General features: G+C 54.1%; 1 protein-coding gene across 3 annotated transcripts in view; it reads left to right on the top strand.

The window, feature by feature from the left end:
• The window catches only part of LOC144735722 (uncharacterized), a 70,625-nt gene that overhangs the window by 2,675 nt on the left and 41,843 nt on the right, over nt 1–26,107 (top strand). For all 3 annotated transcript variants that reach the window (XM_078618237.1, XM_078618230.1, XM_078618238.1), the window contains exons 2-3: nt 18,034–18,169; nt 19,013–19,350. In XM_078618237.1, the coding sequence (XP_078474363.1) occupies nt 18,034–18,169; nt 19,013–19,350 (474 nt within the window). The remainder of the gene's footprint in view (nt 1–18,033; nt 18,170–19,012; nt 19,351–26,107) is intronic.

The raw sequence follows: 26,107 nt of genomic DNA, 5'->3' as shown, positions 1-26,107 counted from the left end.
CCTGGTGTGTGTGAGTTTGTGAGCCTGGTGTGTGTGTGTTTGTGAGCCTGGTGTGTGTGTGTGTTTGTGAGCCTGGTGTGTGTGTTTGTGAGCCTGGTGTGTGTGTGTGTACGCCTGGTGTGTGTGTGTGAGCCTGGTGTGTGTGTGTGTGAGAGTGTGCTTGCGGGTAAAGCTTCCACAAAGTCGGCTGCCCGCCCATCCAAATGCATATTAAGCTGCTGTAACGCCTGCGCGTCCGTCCAGCCATTAATATCTTTAGCACACGTCATTCTGCGGGCGAACGATTTCAATGAAGGAATCCCTCGCCCGGTGAATACATGTCTTACCTTAGCGTGGGGTGAAGCGCCTCTTTCCCTTGGAGGTGCGGGGGATCGTACCGCTTCTGACACCAATTTGTCGGGGCTACTGAAACCCCGATTACTCTCTGTGAGACATAACTCTCGGCTGGCCCCTTGGCCACCTTGGTCATTCAAACACCCTCCGCGTGCCTTCCCTCAAACATTGGTAATAACTACCCGCACGCTACTGCTCAACCCCGTGCACACTCTAAAAATAGCACGGCAGCTGGTGGTCGGAGGTCGGAGGGCAGTGGCGTTGCTCGCACACGCGCGGCCGCCGTGAGCGGGTGATAGCGCTCGTTTAAAGGGCCGTGGGACAGGTGTTTACGGTAGTTGTGAGCCCCCACGCAGCACGAGTTTCCACAGCCACAGAACGGAGCGCGCACTCGCGGAAACACCGACCACCCACGTTACGAGCGTACACACACAGCACCACGCGCTTTCTGCACCCCCCCCCCCCCCCCGTGGGCACACACTAAACCAAGGCCGTATGAATTATCTCACATGTACCCTTGCGAGTCTACCGTCGCTCCCCGTGGGCATACGCTAAACAGTTAACGCAGTGCAAACGTAAGGATAACCTAATAGGGGGTCAGATCCGCGCGTTAACCCGTCGTTCACGCCTATGCACACACACGCGGCGCGGAGGGTAGGGGCCACAGGACGAGACGCGCCCTCGCGGAGTCCTGCGGGCGCAGCGTTTCTTCCACCGGGATGCGGTGCACCCAGCCACACACGTTAAAGCGAGCGCACACACACTACAATTCACTCTCAACACACTCGTAGAATCCACACGATACTGTGGTGAGTTATTAACTATTTATTACCGGCTGACTGTGAGCCACTGTTGAGTCAGTAGAAATCGGCAATGTAGGCTTACACTATTTCCTGATGGTCTGTACCCTGGTCGGTTGTGACTTAAGCCTCTTTGGCTATTATGCTCAATACCGGCTCTCTCTCTCTCTCCCTTACTCATAGTTCGCCGCTCCCGTGCGCCTGTCCTCGCAGCACTTCGACTCTTCTCACGGACGTTCGATTAGCTGCCCTGAAGAGACGACCGCCCCGGTGGCTGACTCGAGAAGCAAGAGACCTTTTACCTTTCTGCGTCCCCCTTTTAGTGTTAACCCAGATCAAAGAAAGCCATCGCTAATCCTAGGGCTTTATCGGTCAATCAGATTGCTCGTCTTGCGCCATAGCACTTGGCGTCCTCATCGCCGCCCACATCCCGGTTTCCATATCAAAGGGCCCGCCGTTGGCTGCTGCGCCGGCGGCCGTGCACAAGCACATTCGCCCTGCCAATCAGACGCCCACCCTGGCTTCCCGCCATTCGTGGCTGCGCCCCCCTACCTGCCTGCCGATCCGTGTGTGGGGGTGCGTTTTAACCGCGGTGGCTGGGTAACCCCGCCGTGACCATGTAATCTCAACCCAAGTCACAGCGCTGCGGTGCGAATTAGCATCGGGGGAGGTCGCCCAATTCCCTGGCCGCAGGAAACCGTGAAGATTATCCCTATGAGAGGGCTTCTGGGTAAAAACATGTCGGCCAGGTGACCTCCCCTCGGAGCTCTATGGGGGGGGGGGTGGGGGGTGAAATGTGTGAGGGATTGCTTATGTGGGGGGTGGTGAGCGGGAAACAGTGACGGCCCCGTCGCTTGGTGGTGGCGAGGTCGTAGATGGGGTGCCCGCAGACCGGCTTCGCGGCGGTGGCATCACATAGCCCCCCGAGGTGCCAGTCCCCGTCCCGGGTTGACTGGAGCACCTCGCCTGGGCTGCCCCCACGAGGTAGCGCTGCGGGGTCCGGGGGATCCATCCGGACCTCGTGACTGGTCTCGGGGCGGGTGGCTCCGTCCTCTGGGGTTCCCGCGGCGGTCTTCTCCTCCACTCAAACGGCTCTCCCCGTTCCTCGGCACTGCGTGCGCTCACCAGAGAGTCTCTCACATGCACGCGCGCGCTCGACAAGGGTGTCAAAGGGAAGGCGTGCACAGTCTACATTGGGGTGTGTTGTATATGTCGGGTTAAGAAATTTTGATAAAAAATTAAAAAAATCAATAAATATGTTTAAAATATGCGTAATTCGCATAAATTATGCTAATGTATATAATTATATGTATAAATTATGATAACCACGGAGGTAATCGTATTAATTTATGCGAATGCTTGCAATTATGTTAATGTGTGCAGTTATGATAATTAGGCTTAGCTTCGTTATCCAGAGTTGTATCAATCAGGATAAAACGATTCTTTGATTAATCATTTATTGATTATCTTAGTGTGTTTATGTTATGTTAGGTCTCCAAATTCATATCTCAACGCAGGATACAGTTTTTATAAATAAGAGTTTTGCATGGACTTGGAAAGAAAAACTCAAACGCTTTTGTTAAGCAATTTTTATTCTAAACAAAATTATGACACTCTAATATGCAAAGGCGAAAGCAAACGTCAATAGATTCATGAGCAAGATTATGCAATTAACGAAAATGAATGACTACAACACTTCTTATTCATGTAACTCGACGGCAGCAACGGCATTGCACAATCAGTTGATATTGAACGCACCACCTTGAAATGGCAACCCTTTTCGAAACACAAAGATAACTTTTTGAAATAGTCTTCTTCGTGTGCGTGTTGCGTGTGCGTTGTATTGTACCCTTGATAACTATTGTTTTAAGCAGAGGCAGGGCGCTGTGTCGGAGCTTGTGGGGTGGGGGAGGGGTATACAACCAGCGGCCAGAGAGGTTCCCTCTCGCTTGGGCGTGGCCGCAGCGAGCCCGTCTCCCGGCTTTCTCTCTCCTATTTATTACCTGTCGGCCAGGTGACCTCCCCTCGGAGCTCTATGGGGGGGGAATGTGTGAGGGTGTGTTTATGTGGGGGGTGGTGAGGGGGAAGCAGTGTCGGCCTCGTCGCTTGGTGGTAGCGAGGTCGTAGATGGGGCGCCCGCAGAGCGGCTTCGCGGCGGCGGCATCACAAGAGCCTGGTGTGTGTGTGAGCACCTGGTGTGTGTGTGATCCTGGTGTGTGTGTGTGAGAGCCTGGTGTGTGTGTGAGAGCCTGGTGTGTGTGTGAGAGTCTGGTGTGTGTGTGAGAGCCTGGTGTGTGTGTGAGAGCCTGGTGTGTGTGTGAGAGCCTGGTGTGTGTGTGTGTGATCCTGGTGTGTGTGTGTGATCCTGGTGTGTGTATGTGTGAGCCTGCTGTGTGTGTGACTAGTGCGGTGTGTAAACATCACCACTGGGAAGACAAAGACGGCCGGGCGTGGTTTTAGGCCACCCACCCACTCGTGTTCCGTTCTGGACTTCATAGGTGCTGCTATTTTCTAACAGCACTTGCTCCAAAATAATGCTGAGGCTATACGGGGATTTTTGTCATTTGTGTGTGTGTGTGGGGAGCGGTGATGTAGTGGTCAGCGCTCTGCACTACGAACCCGGCGACCCGAGTTCGATTCCCGCTCGCGGCCAATACCCGTTGACGATTATCTGAACCGGTTTTGGGCAGCCCCTAGGTCGACTCAGCCTCAAATGAGTACCTGGTGTGGTGCGTCAAAACATTGTCCCTGGGGAGACAAAGGCGGCCGGGCGTGGTGCTGGCCACCCACCCCCTCGTGTGCCGTGCCGGCCGTCATAGGTGCTCGCTACAGGCTATACGGGGGGGTTTTAGTGTGTAGCTGAGGGACTGGTTATGTGTGTATGGAGGTGAGAGCCTGGTGAGAAGATGAGGAATTGGTGAGTATGTGTGTGTAGGTGAGCAACTGGTGAGTGTGTGTGTGTGAGGAACTGGTGTTTGTGTGTGTGTGTGTAGGTGAGGAACTGGTGAGTGTGTGTAGGTGAAGAACAGGTGAGTGTGTGTGTGTGTGAGGAACTGGTGTGTGTGTGTAGGTGAGGAACTGGTGTGTGTGTGTGTGTAGGTGAGGATCTGGTGAGTGTGTGTGTGTGTAGGTGAGGGACTGGTGTGTGTGTGTGTGTGTAGGTGAGGAACTGGTGAGTGTGTGTGTGTGAGGAACTGGTGTTTGTGTGTGTGTAGGTGAGGAACTGGTGAGTGTGTGTGTGTGTAGGTGAGGAACTGGTGAGTTTGTGTGTAGGTGAGGGACTGGTGAGTGTGTGTGTAGGTGAGGAACTGGTGAGTGTGTGTGTAGGTGAGGGACTGGTGAGTGTGTGTGTAGGTGAGGGACTGGTGTGTGTGTAGGTGAGGGACTTGTGAGTGTGTGTGTGTAGGTGAGAAACTGGTGAGTGTGTGTAGGTGAGGGACTGGTGATTGTGTGTATGTCGGTGAGGGACTGGTGTGTGTGTGTAGGTGAGGAACTGGTGAGTGTGTGTGTGTGAGGAACTGGTGTGTGTGTGTGTAGGTGAGGAACTGGTGAGTGTGTGTGTGTGTGTAGGTGAATGACTGGTGTGTGTGTGTGTAGGTGAGGAACTGGTGTGTGTGTGTTGGTGAGGGACTGGTGAGTGTGTGTGTGTGTAGGTGAGGAACTGGTGAGTGTGTGTGTGTGTAGGTGATGGACTGGTGTGTGTGTGTAGGTGAGGAACTGGTGTGTGTGTGTGTAGGTGAGGAACTGGTGAGTGTGTGTGTGTGTAGGTGAGGAACTGGTGAGTGTGTGTGTGTAGGTGATGGACTGGTGTGTGTGTGTAGGTGAGTGACTGGTGTGTGTGTGTAGGTGAGGAACTGGTGAGTGTGTGTGTGTAGGTGTGGGACTGGTGAGTGTGTGTGTGTGTGTGTGTAGGTTAGGGACTGGTGAGTGTGTGCGTGTGTGTAGGTGAGGGACTGGTGAGTGTGTGTGTAGGTGAGGAACTGGTGAGTGTGTGTGTGTGTAGGTGAGGAACTGGTGAGTGTGTGTGTAGGTGAGGAACTGGTGAGTGTGTGTGTGTAGGTGAGGAACTGGTGAGTGTGTGTGTGTAGGTGAGGAACTGGTGAGTGTGTGTGTGTAGCTGAGGAACTGGTGAGTGTGTGTGTGTGTAGGTGAGGAACTGGTGAGTGTGTGTGTGTAGGTTAGGGACTGGTGAGTGTCTGTGTGTGTAGGTGATGGACTGGTGTGTGTGTGTGTAGGTGAGGAACTGGTCTGTGTGTGTGTGTTGGTGATGGACTGGTGAGTGTGTGTGTGTGTAGGTGAGGAACTGGTGAGTGTGTGTGTGTAGGTGAGCAACTGGTGAGTGTGTGTGTGTAGGTGAGGAACTGGTGAGTGTGTGTGTGTAGGTGAGGAACTGGTGAGTGTGTGTGTGTGTAGGTGAGGAACTGGTGAGTTTGTGTGTGTAGGTTAGGGACTGGTGAGTGTCTGTGTGTGTGTAGGTGATGGACTGGTGTGTGTGTGTGTAGGTGAGGGACTGGTGAGTGTGTGTGTAGGTGAGGAACTGGTGAGTGTGTGTGTGTGTAGGTGAGGATCTGGTAAGTGTGTGTGTGTGTAGGTGAGGGACTGGTGAGTATGTGTAGGTGAGGAACTGGTGAGTGTGTGTATGTAGGTGAGGGACTGGTGTGTGTGTGTGTAGGTGAGGGACTGGTGTGTGTGTGTAGGTGAGGGACTGGTGAGTGTGTGTGTAGGTGAGGAACTGGTGAGTGTGTGTGTGTGTAGGTGAGGAACTGGTGAGTGTGTGTGTATGTGATGGACTTGTGAGTGTGTGTGTGTAGGTGAGGAACTGGTGAGTGTGTGTAGGTGAGGAACTGGTGAGTGTGTGTATGTAGGTGAGGGACTGGTGTGTGTGTGTGTAGGTGAGGAACTGGTGAGTGTGTGTAGGTGAGGAACTGGAGAGTGTGTGTGTGTGAGGAACTGGTGTGTGTGTGTGTAGGTGAGGAACCGGTGAGTGTGTGTGTGTGTGTGTAGGTGATGGACTGGTGTGTGTGTGTGTAGGTGAGGAACTGGTGTGTGTGTGTGTGTTGGTGATGGACTGGTGAGTGTGTGTGTGTGTAGGTGAGGAACTGGTGAGTGTGTGTGTAGGTGAGGAACTGGTGAGTGTGTGTGTGTAGGTGAGGAACTGGTGAGTGTGTGTGTGTGTGTAGGTGAGGAACTGGTGAGTGTGTGTGTGTAGGTGATGGACTGGTGTGTGTGTGTGTAGGTGAGGGACTGGTGTGTGTGTGTAGGTGAGGAACTGGTGAGTGTGTGTGTGTAGGTGATGGACTGGTGTGTGTGTGTAGGTGAGTAATTGGTGAGTGTGTGTGTGTGTAGGTGAGGAACTGGTGAGTGTGTGTGTGTGTAGGTGAGGGACTGGTGAGTGTGTGTGTGTGTGTGTCGGTTAGGGACTGGTGAGTGTGTGTGTGTAGGTGTAATAATCCTTCAGGAGACGGCTTCGGAATCAGTCCTTTTATTTCCACTCCACAATACACTTTGCTCACTCACTCTCCGTTGCTGGCAGACAACGGAGAGAGGACAGACTACGCACTAAGTCCCCACCGCGCACGTGGCAACCCGAGCCCCCGTCCGCGCGTGACCCTGCTCTTGTCAGTTTCAGTCTGCTCCCGATCGTTCTCTCTCACTCGCTCTTAATACCTTCGTCACGTGGTTCCCCCAGCCAATCGTTCATGGACAGCTTCGACCATTCTCGATGGTTCCCTGTCAATCCCGTGACCACGCCCCTCATCCGGCTCCCAATTAGCTGGGGCCCAGAATGGCTAGGCCAATCACTCCTGATGACCTGTCGTGATGACGCATGGGCCATGGTCCCTATCTCAACCCTTATTGGCTACAAGCAGAACCGGCAAGCCAATCCCCACGTGAACCCTCTATGGCTGTTATTACATCACCCCCCCCCCCCCCCGGTGAAAAAAATTTAGCCGTCTCGGCTGGGAAAATGGTGAAGAACCAATTCCGCAACATCTTATTAGGGCACCAAGGTGCGTTTAACAATTTGAGGGTGAACCGGCGTTCCCGCGCCTAACAACATGTAAAACAGTCACCCATAATAATTATAAAAAAATCACAACATACATTAGGGCGCCCCTGCAGCGAGGTAACGACAGGGAATCAGCGAACGATCAAACGTTAACAAAACAGAAGAGATTTCGACCGCGTACGCGACGCGGGACCCTCTCCGCTCCCAGCGCAAGGTCGCTTTGCTTCCGGATGGACAGGAGGTGGCAGGCTCGAAGAAGAAGTCGGTTGTTGGTGCTTGGTCACGTCCAGGGCGGGCCCCGTTGGAGGGGGGGCAGCGGGGGCTTCCTCAGCCCTCAGAACCTGTTCATCTGCAGGAGGCACAACACAGTCCCCCCTGGGATCAACGGGCGTGTCAAGCGGCGCAGTCGGCCCAGCAGAACCCGGCAGGTCAGCTATTGGGGATGAATGACCGACACGCGCGTCAACATAGGGTTTAAGTCGCGAGGAATGAACATACCACCGACGTTTGCCGTATTGAACGCGGATACTTTGCGAGTTCCGAACATCTACGAGCGTCACAGGCCCCCGCCATGGCCTATGCAGTTTAGGGGATGTGCCCGCCGGTACCTGGGGGCAGTGGAGCCACGCCAGGTCTCCCACTGACCAAGGCATGCGAGTATGCGATCGACGCGCGTACCGTTCGTTCCTTGCCTGAGCACGGGCCGTCGCACACCGGGCAGCCTCTCGCGCTTCCGTTACTCGTTCAAGCGAGTCACGCACGTGGTCAGGCAGGGAGCGGGACGGTTGTTTACTCGGCGTACCCAGTTGCACATCGATGGGTGGAACATTTTCACGGCCATACATAAAAAAAAAACGGTGAGTATCCCGTGGACGTGTGCGGAACCATGCGGTATGCCGCCAAGACGCCTGGTATGTGCAAGTCCCAATCGGTTTGCTTTTCACTGACCGTGTGACAAAGCATAGCGGAAAGGGTACGGTTGAATCGTTCCACCATACCATCTGTTTGTGGATGGTATGGGGAGGTGCGAACTTTCTTTGTACCTAGCGCGTCACAAACTTCCCTAAGCAATTTAGAGGAGAAATTCCGGCCTTGAACTGTGAGCAGCCTTTCAGGTGCCCCCTTGTCCATGACATACCCATTCAAAAAAGCATCGGTGATGGACGCTGCCGTTTGGTCGGGCAGAGGCCAGGCCATCGGCCATCGAGAAAAATATTCCACCCCGACCAGAAGGTATTTATTGCCCCTAGCCGATGGGGGAAACGGCCCCAGAATGTCGAGAGCCACTAATTCGTTGATACGGGACAGTTCAATGGAACGCAACGGTGGTACATAGTGGTTCTGAGGCGGCTTCCTTTTCGCACAGTCATGGCACGAGCGGACAAAATCATTGATGTCCGCCGTCATACCGGCCCAGAAAAAATCCTTTTGCATCGCGGCCACAGTCTTTTGGACGCCGAGGTGCATCAACTTATCAGCGTGCAGAGCACGGAGCAGGTCGTAGCGAAGCGAAGTAGGCACCACCAAGCGTGGTCGGTCAGACACCCCATCGGTACACATTAGCAATCCCGACTTACCCCGGAACATCTGCCACTTCCAGCCCGCCAATTGCGATTTCTGTTTCCCAACCAATTTACGTAGCGGAGACAGCGAGGCATCGGCCTCCTGCTCGCGCAACCAGACCGCGTGCAGCAGCCGTAAGGTATCATCGGTGTCCACCGACACCTGCTGGTCCTCCTCTTTCGCTTTCGCCCCTGCGTCGTCCTCATTCGCTATCGCCCCCATAACCGGGCAGGGCGACGTGGGCGGTGCGGCGCAGCGGTGCGTGCCCGTCAGGCAAGTGCACGGAGGAACGGGCGGCAGCCTTCAGAGCGCATCAGCATTCGCATGACGGGCCCCCTTTCGGTATGTTATATCGAAGGAAAATTCCTGTAACGATTCCAACCACTGGGCCAATTGGCCTGACGGCTGATCCAATTTGAGGGAATATTGCAAAGCCGCATGATCTGTGCGGACCAGGAATTTCCGTCCATACAGGTACGGTCGGTACAATCGAACAAAATGGACAATTGCCAAAAGTTCCCGCCTTGTCACGCAATATCGCGTTTCCGCAGGGGACAGAACTCTGCTGCCATACGCCACCACCCTCTCAACCCCGTCCTTACGTTGCGACAAAACGGCCCCAATGCCGATATCACTAGCATCCGTATCAAGGATGAACGGCTGTGAAAAATCTGGGTAATCTAACGTAGGCGCCGTGGCGAGGTGGTCCCGAAGTGCCATAAAGGAACTTTCTTCCTCCGCCCCCCATTTAAACCTTTGATTTTTGCCAGTCAGAACGTGTAATGGTTTTGCCAACGTCGCAAAGTTCTTAACGAAGCGGCGATAATAGGAAGCGAATCCAATAAACCGCCGAACATCACCCACTGAAGTGGGTGTGGGCCACTCACGTATACACTTCGTTTTCAGAGGGTCAGTGGATGCACCGTCCGAACTGACAATATGACCCAGGTAACGGACGGAGTGTTGCAGGAGGTGGCATTTCCTCGGTTTAAACTTAAGGTCAGCCGCACGCATTCTTTGAAAAACTGTCTCAAGGCGTTGGAGATGTTCCTCGAACGTTCGGCTAAAGACAATTATATCGTCTAGATATATGAGGCACGTTTCCCACTGCAGTCCCGCCAACACCAATTCCATGAGCCGCTGAAACGTGGCCGGAGCCGCGTTCAGGCCCATCGGCAACCGATTAAATTCAAAGAGGCCTTGCGGTGTGCGGAATGCCGTTTTGGGTTTTGACTCGTCATCGAGGGGAAGCTGCCAGAAGCCCGAGGACAGGTCAAGGGTGGAAAAGAATTTAGCACCCGATAAAGCATCCAATGAGTCATCCATCCTCGGTAAGGGGTACGCGTCCGCTACCGAGATTTTGTTCAACCGGCGGAAATCAACGCAAAACCTCGTACCACCATCTTTTTTCTTAACCAAAACGACGGGTGCGCCCCAAGGACTATTGGATGGCGAGATAATATCCGCCACCAGCAATTCATCTACCGCCCCACGCACGTGTTCCCTTTCCGCCGGGCTCATGCGGTGAGGGTGCATACAGACAGGCGGCGACGCACCGGTTTCAATATGGTGCGACAAAAGCGATGTGCGTCCGAGGTCCAAATCATTTCTGCTGAACACATCAGCGTACTGCAGCAACAGCGAACGCAAGGCGTTCCTATGTTCATTTGACAAGGAAGAATTCTCTCTGCATAAATCCGCGATCCAGCGTTCTTGTGAACGATCATGCGGAGGCCCATCCGCGGGCATCCGAGCGCGCGGCGGTTTTTCACAAGAGGCGAAATCGGTAGTGGCGTGAGCCAGCACCGATCCCTCCGGAACAACAACGCGATCAGGTCCCCCATTCAAGACCTGTATGAAAGGTGCCTGACCTGGGCGCACGATCGTTTGTGCCGCCGCCAAAGAAAAAGATTTCGATACGGAATTCGATGGGGATAATAGCACGCCTTTCGCACCCCTTCCCATTTGAAGTGGTTTTCGGTAAAGTAGCGGAATAAGCATTTGCGCTCCCGATGGAACCTCCACCGTAGCCGCAACTACAGCAGTAACTGCGTTACCTGTAGGCACCTTGGCCAGCAGGGAAGGCAGGAACGCCATCCTACGACCCCCCGGCATTTCCAAACAGTCCTGGTCGACCCGTATTCGCAACGGCATCCGGCGCAGGAAATCCGTACCCAACAAGCATGGAACAGCTAGCGAGCGAGAAATTAACACAGGTCCTGCGGTGGTAATATTTCCGATAGCAATGCTCACATCCACCTGTCCGCAGATACCCATGCTCCCCCCATTGGCGGCAACACACGCATCATTAACCTTGCGTATTCTCGACGCAGGAATGGACAACAAATGAAAATATACATCCGAAATGATGGTAGCCGATGCGCCAGTGTCCACCAAGATACGGACGTCAACGCCGTCGATGGTACCGCGTACCGTCGACGAGCCCGACGCCGCAGCCACAATCCTGCGAGCCAATTTCTTCCACTGTGTAGCAGAGCGTGTCAATGCAGCAGGAGAAGTAAAATTACCCTTAGGAGTGTAAGAATGAGTGCGAGTGGATGAGTGATGTGACACGACCTGCCGGGTGTCCGATTTGTGCCAACTCGCCTGAGGTTGTTGCAGCTCCGCGGCAGGTAGAGGAGATGGAGGTCCCCTTGGTGGAGGAGGCGACAGCAGAGGTCGGCAGCGGCAGTCACGGGCGAAGTGGCCCCGTCTGCCGCACTTAAAACACGCGGCCGACATCGGCCGGTGGTCGGACGACCCGGCCCTCGCACGCGGTCGGCCCGTGTAGTCGCCCCGCTGGTCGCGCAGCCGCCGGCCCGGAATCCTATGCGGGACAGCAGCAGCCAGCATGTCGTCGTCGCCCGAGTCGTCGGAGTAGTGGACAACCAGTCGCGGAGACCACCCCAGAGGCGGCCCGTCGATCTCGGGTTTCCCCGTCCACGCCGCCATCTGGTCCCACCGCTTGATATTAAACTTAGCGTCCAGGCAGCGCGCCACCCACCGCGATGAAAGCGGTTCGTGGCCGCACACTGGTAGAGAGATGTTGAGCTCCTTAGACAACTCCAGCATGCGGGAAAGGATGAGTGGATCCAAATGCTCGGCCGTTGCATCGGGGTAGGCGGCCATGGCCATCGCCATCAACGCCCCCCGATAGGCCAACGGCGATTCCTCCGGTGCCCGGCGACGCGACATAAATTTTCTGGTGGCTGATGTCGGCGGGTCGTAAAATTCCGCCATCTCTGTGAACGCATCCCGCAGTGTCTTCTTCTTGGACGCCGGGATGGAGCGGAAGACTCCCAGAGACACATCATCGAGCAGCGTAGGTAGCGCTCCCAGCGCTTCTTCCTCCGTCCAGTTGACAGATCTAAAAGCTGACTCGAAGCGCCACGTAAAAGCACTCCAATCGCCCCCGGCGATAAATTTTTTTATTTGTGGAAGGCGATGTCCGCGGTGGCAGGCGCGTGCCGCGGGCGTCTCCGGCCGCCGTTCCCGCTCTCCGCTCGGCAGCCGCGTTGTGGTAGGCGCGCCCAAAATGGCGGCCAACGACTCCGGCGCAGGCGCCCCACCCAAGACGACGGCGTCCTCCCGCGTGGCAGGAGCAATGGCGGGTCCCGCTTCCATAGCAGGACCCCTTCCCGCGGCGTCCAGCTGATCGGCGATCTGGCGACCCACGGCTGGTGAGGACGCCACCGCGGTCACCAGGCTTAGCAGAATTGCGCGCAACGACTCAATCTGCTCCGCCATCAGCCGCCATTCGTCTCTCGGTCCTGCGGTGGTCGCATCCTCCCCCGGTCGACGCTGAGAGGCGTCGAGGCGAGCGTCGTCAGCCGGCGGCACCAGGGCTGTAGCTCCCAACAGCTCATCTTCATCCGTCTCGACCTCTTCCTCTGACAGAGGCACGGGCAGGTTCTTTTTTCTGAGGTGCTTAGACATCTTGACGATCGTCCAAACAGTCGCAGAATTACTTCTGACACCAGTGTAATAATCCTTCAGGAGACGGCTTCGGAATCAGTCTTTTTATTTCCACTCCACAATACACTTTGCTCACTCACTCTCTGTTGCTGGCAGACAACGGAGAGAGGACAGACTACGCACTAAGTCCCCACCGTGCACGTGGCAACCCGAGCCCCCGTCCGCGCGTGACCCTGCTCTTGTCAGTTTCAGTCTGCTCCCGATCGTTCTCTCTCACTCGCTCTTAATACCTTCGTCACGTGGTTCCCCCAGCCAATAGTTCATGGACAGCTTCGACCATTCTCGATGGTTCCCTTTCAATCCCGGGACCACGCCCCTCATCCGGCTCCCCATTAGCTGGGGCCCCGAATGGCTAGGCCAATCACTCCTGATGACCTGTCGTGATGACGCATTGGCCATGGTCCCTATCTCAACCCTTATTGGCTACAAGCAGGACCGGCAAGCCAATCCCCACGTGAACCCTCTATGGCTGTTATTACGTAGGTGATGGACTGGTGTGTGTGTGTGTGTAGGTGAGGGACTGGTGAGTGTGTGTGTAGGTGAGGAACTGGTGAGTGTGTGTGTGTGTAGGTGAGGAACTGGTGTGTGTGTGTAGGTGAGTAACTGGTGAGTGTGTGTAGGTGAGGGACTGGTGAGTGTGTGTGTAGGTGAGGATCTGGTGAGTGTGTGTGTGTGTAGGTGAGGGACTGGTGAATGTGTGTGTGTAGGTGAGGAACTGGTGAGTGTGTGTGTAGGTGAGGGACTGGTGAGTGTGTGTGTATGTGAGGGACTGGTGTGTGTGTGTGTAGGTAAGGGACTTGTGAGTGTGTGTGTGTGTAGGTGAGGGACTGGTTAGTGTGTGTGTGTGTGTAGGTTAGGGACTGGTGAGTGTGTGTGTGTGTAGGTGATGAACTGGCGTGTGTGTGTGTGTAGGTGAGGGACTGGTGAGTGTGTGTGTAGGTGAGGAACTGGTGAGTGTGTGTGTGTGTAGGTGAGGAACTGGTGTGTGTGTAGGTGAGTAACTTGTGAGTGTGTGTAGGTGAGGGACTGGTGAGTGTGTGTGTAGGTGAGGATCTGGTAAGTGTGTGTGTGTGTAGGTGAGGGACTGGTGAATGTGTGTGTGTAGGTGAGGAACTGGTGAGTGTGTGTAGGTGAGGACCTGGTGAGTGTGTGTATGTAGGTGAGGGACTGGTGTGTGTGTGTGTAGGTGAGGAACTGGTGAGTGTGTGGAGGTGAGGAACTGGTGAGTGTGTGTGTGTGAGGAACTGGTGTGTGTGAGTGTAGGTTAGGAACCGGTGAGTGTGTGTGTGTGTGTAGGTGATGGACTGGTGTGTGTGTGTGTAGGTGAGGAACTGGTGTGTGTGTGTGTGTTGGTGATGGACTGGTGAGTGTGTGTGTGTGTAGGTGAGGAACTGGTGAGTGTGTGTGTGTAGGTGAGGAACTGGTGAGTGTGTGTGTGTAGGTGAGGAACTGGTGAGTGTGTGTGTGTGTAGGTGAGGAACTGGTGAGTGTGTGTGTGTGTAGGTGATGGACTGGTGTGTGTGTAGGTGAGTAACTTGTGAGTGTGTGTAGGTGAGGGACTGGTGAGTGTGTGTGTAGGTGAGGAACTGGTGAGTGTGTGTGTGTGTAGGTGATGGACTGGTGTGTGTGTAGGTGAGTAACTTGTGAGTGTGTGTAGGTGAGGGACTGGTGAGTGTGTGTGTAGGTGAGGATCTGGTAAGTGTGTGTGTGTGTAGGTGAGGGACTGGTGAATGTGTGTGTGTAGGTGAGGAACTGGTGAGTGTGTGTAGGTGAGGACCTGGTGAGTGTGTGTATGTAGGTGAGGGACTGGTGTGTGTGTGTGTAGGTGAGGAACTGGTGAGTGTGTGGAGGTGAGGAACTGGTGAGTGTGTGTGTGTGAGGAACTGGTGTGTGTGAGTGTAGGTTAGGAACCGGTGAGTGTGTGTGTGTGTGTAGGTGATGGACTGGTGTGTGTGTGTGTAGGTGAGGAACTGGTGTGTGTGTGTGTGTTGGTGATGGACTGGTGAGTGTGTGTGTGTGTAGGTGAGGAACTGGTGAGTGTGTGTGTGTAGGTGAGGAACTGGTGAGTGTGTGTGTGTAGGTGAGGAACTGGTGAGTGTGTGTGTGTGTAGGTGAGGAACTGGTGAGTGTGTGTGTGTGTAGGTGATGGACTGGTGTGTGTGTAGGTGATGGACTGGTGTGTGTGTGTAGGTGAGTAACTGGTGAGTGTGTGTGTGTGTGTAGGTGAGGAACTGGTGAGTGTGTGTGTGTGTGTAGATGAGGGACTGGTGAGTGTGTGTGTGTGTGTATGTTAGGGACTGGTGAGTGTGTGTGTGTAGGTGATGGACTGGTGTGTGTGTGTGTGTAGGTGAGGGACTGGTGAGTGTGTGTGTAGGTGACGAACTGGTGAGTGTGTGTGTGTGTAGGTGAGGAACTGGTGTGTGTGTGTAGGTGAGTAACTGGTGAGTGTGTGTAGGTGAGGGACTGGTGAGTGTGTGTCGGTGAGGATCTGGTGAGTGTGTGTGTGTAGGTCAGGGACTGGTGAATGTGTGTGTAGGTGAGGAACTGGTGAGTGTGTGTGTAGGTGAGGGACTGGTGAGTCTGTGTGTATGTGAGGGACTGGTGTGTGTGTGTAGGTGTAATGTAGTAACTCGGCGGGAGACGACTTCACGGGTAGCACACTCTTTATTTCACCAAACTCGTTCACAGGTGACTAACACCCACTTAGTATCTCGGGTGACAAACACCCACCTAGCTACCCTGGCGACTAACGCCCACTGAGCTACTCGGGTGACCAACACCCACTTAGCTACCCTGGCGACTAACGCCCACTGAGCTACTCGGGTGACCAACACCCACTTAGCTACTCGGCGACTAACGCCCACTGAGCTACTCGGGTGACCAACACCCACTTAGCTACCCTGGCGACTAACGCCCACTGAGCTACTCGGGTGACCAACACCCACTTAGCTACCCTGGCGACTAACGCCCACTGAGCTACTCGGGTGACCAACACCCACTTAGCTACTCGGCGACTAACGCCCACTGAGCTACTCGGGTGACCAACACCCACTTAGCTACCCTGGCGACTAACGCCCACTGAGCTACTCGGGTGACCAACACCCACTTAGCTACCCTGGCGACTAACGCCCACTGAGCTACTCGGGTGACCAACACCCACTTAGCTACTCGGCGACTAACGCCCACTGAGCTACTCTGGACACTCCCTGCCCGGGGTGTCCGTCTTGACTGTGGGTCCCCAGCCCGACCCACGCGGGCGTCGGACCCCGGGTCCCACAGTCTCGCCTCTGAGCCACACAGGGCCCCGGTCCCTACAAGGACGGCGGGACTAGGGGTCTCGGGGCACTAGGTCTTCAACTCCGTCTTCGATCTTCAACTGGATAACTCTCCCCGAGTGCTCTCGCGCGTCCCCCTTTATACCCCACCTGCGGACGTCGCTGCGAGCACCCATCCTATTCGACCAATCACTGGGCGCTGGCTACGATCCTGTTTTCCCACATCTCAGCGTGCCTCACCACCCACGCCGCGCCGCCCCGTCATCTGTCACTCCCGGCGCGCGCGTCCATACCACGCCCACTGCGCGTGCCCAACCCCGCACCCCGTGCCGCCCCGTGATCCATCACTGTCACAGTCGGCGCACGTCAACACCACCACTACATAGGTAAGGGACTTGTGAGTGTGCGTGTGTGTATGTGAGGGACTGGTGAGTGTGTGTGTAGGTGAGGATCTGGTGAGTGTGTGTGTAGGGGAGGGACTGGTAAATGTGTGTGTGTAGGTGAGGAACTGGTGAGTGTGTGTGTATGTGAGGGACTTGTGAGTGTGTGTGTGTAGGTGAGGAACTGGTGAGTGTGTGTAGGTGAGGAACTGGTGAGTGTGTGTATGTAGGTGAGGAACTGGTGAGTGTGTGTAGGTGAGGAACTGGTGAGTGTGTGTATGTAGGTGAGGGAATGGTGTGTGTGGGTGTGTAGGTGAGGAACTGGGGAGTGTGTGTAGGTGAGGAACTGGTGAGTGTGTGTGTGTGAGTAACTGGTGTGTGTGTGTGTGTAGGTGAGGAACTGGTGAGTGTGTGTGTGTGTGTGTAGGTGATGGACTGGTGTGCGTGTGTGTAGGTGAGGAACTGGTGTGTGTGTGTGTGTTGGTGAGGGACTGGTGAGTGTGTGTGTGTGTAGGTGAGGAACTGGTGAGTGTGTGTGTGTAGGTGAGGAACTGGTGAGTGTGTGTGTGTGTAGGTGAGGAACTGGTGTGTGTGTGTGTAGGTGAGGGACTGGTGTGTGTGTGTAGGTGAGGAACTGGTGAGTGTGTGTGTGTAGGTGATGGACTGGTGTGTGTGTGTGTAGGTGAGTAACTGGTGAGTGTGTGTGTGTAGGTGAGGAACTGGTGAGTGTGTGTGTTTGTAGGTGAGGGACTGGTTAGTGTGTGTGTGTGTGTAGGTTAGGGACTGGTGAGTGTGTGTGTGTATGTGATGGACTGGTGTGTGTGTGTAGGTGAGGGACTGGTGAGTGTGTGTGTAGGTGAGGAACTGGTGAGTGTGTGTGTGTGTAGGTGAGGAACTGGTGAGTGTGTGTGTGTGAGGAACTGGTGTGTGTGTGTGTGAGGAACTGGTGTGTGTGTGTGTAGGTGAGGAACTTGTGAGTGTGTAGGTGAGGAACTGGTGTGTGTGTGTAGGTGAGGATCTGGTGAGTGTGTGTGTGTGTAGGTGAGGGACTGGTGAATGTGTGTGTGTAGGTGAGGAACTGGTGTGTGCTTGTAGGTGAGGGACTTGTGAGTGTGTGTGTGTGAGCCTGGTGTGTGTGTGTGTAGGTGAGGAACTGGTGTGTGTGTGTAGGTGAGGAACTGGTGAGTGTGTGTGTAGGTGAGGATCTGGTGGGTGGGTGTGTGTGTAGGTGAGTAACTGGTGAGTGTGTGTGTGTGTAGGTGATGGACTGGTGTGTGTGTGTGTAGGTGAGGGACTGGGGTGTGTGTGTGTGTGTAGGTGAGGGACTGGTGTGTGTGTGTGTAGGTGAGGGACTTGTGATTGTGTGTGTATGTGAGGGACTTGTGAGTGTGTGTGTGTGTGAGCCTGGTGTGTGTGTGTGTAGGTGAGGAACTGGTGAGTGTGTGTAGGTGAGGAACTGGTGAGTGTGTGTGTGTAGGTGAGCAACTGGTGAGTGTGTGTGTGTGAGGAACTGGTGTTTGTGTGTGTGTAAGTGAGGAACTGGTGAGTGTGTGTGTGTAGGTGAGGGACTTGTGAGTGTGTGTGTGTAGGTGAGGAACTGGTGGGTGTGTGTGAGGAACTGGTGTGTGTGTGTGTGTAGGTGAGGGACTTGCGGGTGTGTGTTTGTAGGTGAGGGACTTGCCGGTGTGTGTGTGTAGGTGAGGGACTGGTCTGCTTCTTGTGCATGGAGATTCCTGCTGCGCTCAGCTGCTCCTGGGATCCGGCACAGAGACGCGAGTGGCCGCTCCTCACCACTCACCTCACCACTCACCAGCTGGGTGTGTACACCGACGGGTAAGCGTACCACACACTACTCACCACACCACTCACCTCAACACTCACCACGCCACTCACCTCACCACTCACCAGCTGGGTGTTGAACATCGACGTGTTAGCGTACTTCACACTGCTCACCACACCACTCACCATACCACTCACCTCACCACTCACCACCTGGGTGTGTACATCGACGGGTGAGCGTACTACACACTACTCACCACACTACGCACCACCAGCGCGTGTACAGGTGGTTGTGGTGATCCTTGTGATGATAGTGGTGGTCGTTGCTGTGGTTGTGATGATGATGGTGGTGGTTTTTGTGAAGATCGTTGTGATGATGATGGTGGTGGTAGTTGCTGTAGCTGTGATGGTCGTTGTTGATGATGGTGGTGGTAGTTGATGTGACTGTGATGATCGTTGTTGATGATGATGATGGTGGTGGTGGTAGTTGCTGTGGCTGTGATGATCGTTGTTGATGATGATGATTGTGGTGGTGGTAGTTGCTGTGGCTGTGATGATCGTTGTTGATGGTGATGATGGTAGTTGATGTGGCTGTGATGATCGTTGTTGATGATGGTGGGGGTAGTTGATGTGGCTGTGATGATCGTTGTTGATGATGGTGGTGGTGGTAGTTGCTGTGACTGTGATGATAATTGTTGATGATGATGGTGGGGGTAGTTGATGTGGCTGTGATGATCGTTGTTGATGATGCTGGTGGTGGTAGTTGTTGCGGCGAGCCTTGTTGAAGACGATGGTGGTGGTAGTTGTTGGGACGATCGTTATGGTTGGGTGGCAGCGGTTAGTGGCGGTGGTTGTGGTCACCTCTTGTGGTGACCGACCGGGTGCCCACGTCCCCAGGTTCCTCATCGGCTCGTGCCACTGCGCCCCTGGGCAGTGCGCGGGGCCCCCGGAGGACGGTACCCAGCCACCAGGAGGTCCTAGCGGGGGCCTCGGGGACCCAGAGTCACCGGGGTTCGGAGAGAAGGAGCGGGGAGCGGAGGCTCATGGGACCCCCTCGCTGCTGAGCTGCCAAGTTCCTCTACCCAGCGCCCTCAGCGACCCACTCGCCACCGTCTCTGTGTGGCTACAGCAGGAGACGACGGCGGCTGTGCTCGCCTCTTCGAACCTCACCAGCAACCTCACCAGTAGCCCCTACACCAACCTCACCACCCGCGTCTTTCACCTCAGTAACATAGGTGAGGTGCGGTGAGGGCCCCCTGCTCAACCCGCTTCTGTCATCACTGGATCGCGCGCTTTCAGATGCGCTTCTGTGGCCGTATGGAACGCTCTTGCTTCTGATATTAGGAACCAACTGGAGCGATGCACTTTTAACTCGTCATCACACAGATTGACAAACAAATTTATTTTGAGACTGTGTTTTGTGCGTTTGTTTTCGTCTCCTTCTATTGCACCTCCAATTAGCACACTTGGCTGTCTACGTGACTTTACCGAAATACCCAAAGAGTATGAATTCCTGCAGCGACGAAAGCTTTAAGTCAATATTTATACGACACTATACATTACTATACACTACACTATACACCACCACTACACTAAATTGATAACGCATTTGTTTAGAACTGTATTTTGTGTCTAGTTTGTTTTCCTTCCAACGCACCTCTGATTAGCGTGGTTGGCTATGTATGGTCTTATCCACAGTGACTTTGAGCCATGGGGAATCATTGTTTTTCGAGACCGGCGACAACGATGGAATAACGACAGAGTGGCGATCGAGGAGGCAATGGAGGGTTGTTGTTGTAATGCGGGCGTAAATGGGCGGGTCGGATGTGACGATCCGAGAGGGAGGAGTCAGGGTCACGTGGGGGGAGATGTTATAGCGGGGAGACAGGAAGACATCTGGGTCAGTCGGGGGAGTGAAGAGTGGAGAACACGTTGGGTGGTCGCCGTGCCTCAGCCTGGTGGCTGAGGGGCTCATGACGGCGCCAGCCAGCGGGGTGGAAGAGAGAGTTGGGGATAGAGACAGAGAGTGGCGAGATCGCCACAGAGGCCACGCAGGGCAGAGGTTGGAGAGTGGCGAGATCGCCACAGAGGCCACGCAGGGCTGAGGTTGGGGAGTGGCGAGATCGCCACACACGGTAAGACTTGGCACCGCCAGCCAGCGGTGACCGAGCACGGAGGAACCAGGAGGCAGCAGTGGAGCTGCAGTGAGGGCAGCCGGAGGACTGCACAGGGGATCTGCAGCGGAGCTGCAGAGGTGTGGAGGCTACGGGAGCGAGGGCAGCTATGGAGCTGCCAAGGGAAGAGCTCTGAGCGAGGGCCGTGTGGGAAAAGTGTAAGAACCCGAATAAAGGACAACGGAGACAGACCCAGGATCGAGTCCTTTATTACACTGGTGTCAGAAGTGAAACGGCATGTCAAACAAGCTCAGAAGAAAGAATATTCCTGCGCCATCATCTGCTACATCATCCGACGACGACGACCTTCCTCAGACGGTGGACCTGCCTGTGATGGAAGAGGAGATCCGTGCTGGAACGAGTACGGGTCCGGGTGAGCAAGATGTCGCCGCGTCGGTGGACCTGTCTGCGCCGGAGGACGCCAACTTACGATGGAGACAGATGGCGGCGCAGATGGAGACCTTGAAAATTGTGCTGGCGCAACTGTGTGAGCTCACCACGCCGAGGATGGCGTCGGGGAGGCCCGGTGGTGATCCGCAGGCCTCTGCCTTTCCTGCGCTGCCAGCACCATCTGCCACGCGGCACGAAGACGCCATCTTGGGCGTGGCAGGGGAGAAACGGCGGGAAGCCGCCATCTTGTCTTCACCGCGGCGGGAAGACGCCGCCATCTTCAACATCGGCAGCCTTGCGCTGCCATCTGGAGGTGCCGCGGGGTGAGCAGCCTGCTGTGAGCTGCTGTTTTGCGAGGAGGAGCTGCAAGGAGAGGACGCTGCAGCTGCTGGGGCGGGAGCTCTCCCGCCCTGGCTCGGGTGCGAGACAACGGAGCAGTCAAGTCATCGTTCGAGTTCTGCGAGGCGTCTCAAGTTACCACCCTGCCGTCCTCTGCTTGCTGCAGCCCCGGGCGAGTCGTAACGATACGCACCCGGCCTTAACACACACCTCACCCATCTTTCGTGTGCCGGGGGGCGATTTTTGTCATGTCTCGAGCGTGCGGAGCGCGGTTCGGGCTGTGTGTGTGTTCTGGATGAACGCGCTATTTGCTTGTTGCTCAGTGTCAATTAGTGTGTATGTGTGTGTGTTGAGGATGGAAGGAGAGTCTGCTGTGCTTGCTGAGTGTCAAATAGTGTGTGTGCGCTGCGGCGTGGAGTTGTTATCTTGATGGCGAAGTTAATTATTAACTCGGGAGCGTCGGGTATCCTGCGCTGTACATCTCGTGGGTTACCGTGTGCGACGGGTTTAATTGAAAAATATTTTTTTTGGTGTATTGTGCTGCTAGGTGCTGCGTGCGATGTGGTTGTTTGCAAGTGAGAGAATATTTGTGTTGTTGCTGCAAAGTTACGACAGGATTAATGGTGTGTTGGTTGCCTGCAGATCTGCTTGCTATTGTGCTTAAATGTACGCGTGTGATCGCGATATGCTGACTGCATGTGCTGTTACACCGTTCTGTATGGTTATGGGGTGCGATGCATTGGTTGTCTATTGGGGTTGGGATTGTTATTAATTGTGCGTACCTGTTAGGAAATTGGTAACAAATTCGAGGGGGACCCAAAAATATGGTTGTATGGGTGTTGTGCACACGAGATTGCGTGTATATTATAGGTAATTGAGCTTTTTGAAAATGAGGGTGCGCGATGACGCCGTTGTGGGTGGCTCAGATGTTAAGGGTGATGGGACCGTAAATTGGCGCCAAGTGGCGTCGCTCATTCGGTTGATTGCATGCAGCCAGGAGTTGCTTTGCGGGTTGGTGTGTGTAACCAATGTGTTTTGGTAAAATATTGGTTAAAATTTCCCCGATATGACTGCTGTGCGCAGCAAGCTGGGGCTGTGCATCTATCGTTGGTGGGGTTGTTACAACGTGACGGGGGATGCGTCTTGTGACCCCCAGCAAAGGGCAGCTGGGGTGCACGCACGGAGAAAACTGGCCACGTGTTCACACGTTGGGCCGCCATTTTGCGCGCACGCGGGGTATGGCGACAATGCGCTTTGCGCAAAGGGCCGCCATTTTGAGTGCGCGCAAAATATTGCGACAACCCGCTTGGCGAAGGGGGCCGCCATTTTGAGCGCGGGGGAAAACCTCGGTGGGGCAAATATTCCATCTGTTATGCCTGCCATTGTTGATTGGGTGATGCACGAGTTGTGGTCACATCGGCCTATGGATGATGGCTGACCTGACAGCCCGGAGGCGAAACCTCCGTGGTACGTCTCAAACTAATGGGCCGTGTGCTCATATGGCTCGGGGAGTCATGGTTCAGTTGTGCGGTGGCAGACTGAACCTGGTGTGCCGGAGGCTCACGGGATCTGGGTTAGGGCGTTATTGACTCTATAAGAGAACATTGCCCCGTGGGGGGTTCGTTGGTGTCTGGCCTTGCCGAGGGATTGATCTTCCCTTGGCTATACAGCGTCAGACTATAAGATGCTGGTGTGTGTCCATCGCTGATGGGATAGTAAGGGAGGAGCATGGCCGAGTTGCTGCTCATCCCCGAAATAGCACTAGTCGAGAGTATGATCAGTGGATGTTGCTGTGGTTTGACGACCACGGTGAGGGTTAGGGCGAGTTAAACGTTACCGCTGGGGAGCGTGGCTCTCTCCACGCGAGGGTGTGCGACTGGGGGTTTTGTTGAGAGTGACCATGGGTACATGCTGTGTACGTGTGATGTCTGTGCTGGTCCTTAAGGGAGGACTGCTGGTGGGCAAGAGCAGGAATTTTTTTTTGTTGTTGTTGTCACGTGTAAATAATATTGTTGTTAAAATGTAAATACTGGGGCATCCATCGCGTTTATTTTGGGTAATTATTGGGGTTTCTTAAGCGGGCCGGAATTACATCATCTCCGCTATCCTAGGGCCGGGTGGCTGTCGTGTACGACATGCAGATGTGCGTTGTTGTGCTGTGCCTCAGGGGATTGGATTCTCCTTCTCGTCACAGATCTTCAGCGCCTGCCACACTGGGTGTTACCTGGTGTGCTAACTGGATGAGGACTTAAAGGAGCAATTGAGCGCCCGTTCGTCATTCTGCTCTACCACTTGCTCTTTGATGTTGGACTTGAGCCGAGCGGATGGAACAACAACATGGACACGCTCTAAGACACCACATTTTTGGGTTGTGCGCGTGTGCCATTCTTGCGTGTCGGTTGCCGTTGTCGTTCTTTGTGCTATTATTATTCTTGTTGTTCTGTTCCGGTTCCTGATCCCTCCCCTTTCGTTACTTGTGTTGTTGTTATAATCTCCGTTGTGTCTGGGGGACTCCTGTTTGTGATGCCTTCACCCGCATTATTTTGTTCTGTTTCAGCCGAGGACGGCTGGAATTTTCTCTACGGGGGAGGGTAGTGTAATGCGGGCGTAAATGGGCGGGTCGGATGTGACGATCCGAGAGGGAGGAGTCAGGGTCACGTGGGGGGAGATGTTATAGCGGGGAGACAGCAAGACATCTGGGTCATTCGGGGGAGTGAAGAGTGGAGAACACGTTGGGTGGTCGCCGTGCCTCAGCCTGGTGGCTGAGGGGCTCATGACGGCGCCAGCCAGCGGGGTGGAAGAGAGAGTTGGGGATAGAGACAGAGAGTGGCGAGATCGCCACAGAGGCCACGCAGGGCAGAGGTTGGAGAGTGGCGAGATCGCCACAGAGGCCACGCAGGGCTGAGGTTGGGGAGTGGCGAGATCGCCACACACGGTAAGACTTGGCACCGCCAGCCAGCGGTGACCGAGCACGGAGGAACCAGGAGGCAGCAGTGGAGCTGCAGTGAGGGCAGCCGGAGGACTGCACAGGGGATCTGCAGCGGAGCTGTAGAGGTGTGGGGGCTACGGGAGCGAGGGCAGCTATGGAGCTGCCAAGGGAAGAGCTCTGAGCGAGGGCCGTGTGGGAAAAGTGTAAGAACCCGAATAAAGGACAACGGAGACAGACCCAGGATCGAGTCCTTTATTACATTGTTATAGCGGCGAAATCTGTGTGCGTGCTGGCGCTACGTGGACCACGAACGCCACAGGGTCATGGTCGGTGGTGTGGCCTCATCCAGCAGTGGACTGACCATGGCTGATGACGACGATGATGTACTACACAGGAATTACACCGTGTGACAATCTTTTTTTCTTCCTGGGTAGTAAGTGTTATTTCCTAATTGCTTATGCCTCAAAAGTACATAAAGTGGCTATTATTTCCCACAAACTTTGCTTTCGTGACCAGGACTGATATTTTGAAATTTACCTATTTTCGAGAACATTTCAGATAGATTCAGTGCTGAGTAGATTTGGAATAACTTCTAGAACATTCTAGAACTTTACAGAAATAGAAATAGTAGTATAAATACAGGGGCCTTAAGCCCACCAGTTCAGTTTAGTTCCAGCTGCCTAAGTGGATACATATCTGCATTTTTCTGAGATGGCATCAAGAGGCTGCAAGAATCCGGCAGATGCATTTTGCTGTGTATGCAGCCAATTTATCAAGACAAGAGCGCAAAAGTACTCTGTGGAAGCATCTGCTAAGATGTGTGAGGCCTACAAGGCATATTTCGGCATGCCTGTCAGGGATCAAGACAAACCCTGGGCACCTCATTTCACCTGCGAGCAATGCAAAAAAACTCTGTAAGGTAAGATGGACAATTGTTGCTCGGAATTTTATGTTATAAAATTTGTAAAAAAAATGTGTTTAAAGTTTTTTTCTTTTAAAATGTTTTACAATTTTCAATGTTATTGAAAACTATATATATATTATACATGAAAATGGTGCGATAATCTCTTACACATTAGTCATGGGTGAAATACATGTACTTTTGTAGGATGGTACAGAGGGAAAAAGAGAGCCATGAAGTTTATTATCCAAAGAATTTGGCGGCAACCCACTGACCACTCAAGCAACTGCTACTTCTGCATGGTGGACCCTTCCAAACGTCGGACTGACAAGAACGCACCTGCTATCACGTATCCGGACCTTCCTTAATCCATTGCCCCGGTGCCACACTGCCATGAGCTCCCCGTACCCACTCCTTTGCAGAGAAAGCAGCCGTCTTTAGAAGAGAGCAGCAAGTCAGAGAGCGAGGAAGACGTTGTAGATCCAGATGACAATTTCAGAGGTGGAGCTGAAGGGAGAGAAACCCATAATACCCCAACCAAAAAGATCTCAACGACTTGGTCGAAGATATTGGTCTCACCAAATCCAATGCCGAGCTTTTGACGTCTAGGTTCAAGCAGTGGAACTTGTTGGATGAAAGTGTGCAAGTCGCAGATCATAGGAAGCGTCACCAAAGTTTTTACAGCTTCTTCACCTGTAAAGATGGGCTCTGCTTCGGCCAAAATGTGACCAGTCTGTTCGAGGCAATCGGAATCGCCTGTAACCAGAATGAGTGGCGCTTCTTCATTGACAGCTCATCCAGGATCCTCAAAGCCGTGCTGCTCCATAATGGTAACAAGTACCTGTCTCTTGCCCTGGCTCGCTCGGTGCACCTCAAAGAGGATTACAACAGCATCAAGACCTTGCTGGACGCCTTAAAGTATGATGAGTACAGCTGGAAGGTCATCAGAGACTTTAAAATGGTGGCATTCCTGATAGGTCTCCAAGGCGGTTTTACCAATTTTACCTGCTATATTTGCCTTTGGGACAGCAGGGACACCAAGGCGCACTACCACAGGCGGGACTGGCTGCAGTGGACCGAGTTCTGTGGGGAGGAACAACGTCAAGTGGGAGCCACTGGTGGACCCCCGGAAGGTGCTGATGCCACCACTGCACATCAAATTGGGCCTCATAAAACAATGTCAGAGCTGTAGATAAGGAGTCGGCAGCCTTCAAGTACCTTCAAGACTTCTCTAAGCTCTCTGAGTCAAAGGTCAAAGC

This window comes from Lampetra planeri, chromosome 3 (assembly GCF_965212315.1).
Source record: "Lampetra planeri chromosome 3, kcLamPlan1.2.h2, whole genome shotgun sequence".
In the NCBI taxonomy this organism is placed as follows: Eukaryota; Metazoa; Chordata; class Hyperoartia; order Petromyzontiformes; family Petromyzontidae; genus Lampetra; species Lampetra planeri.
This window is presented reverse-complemented; position numbering and strand designations above follow the sequence as displayed.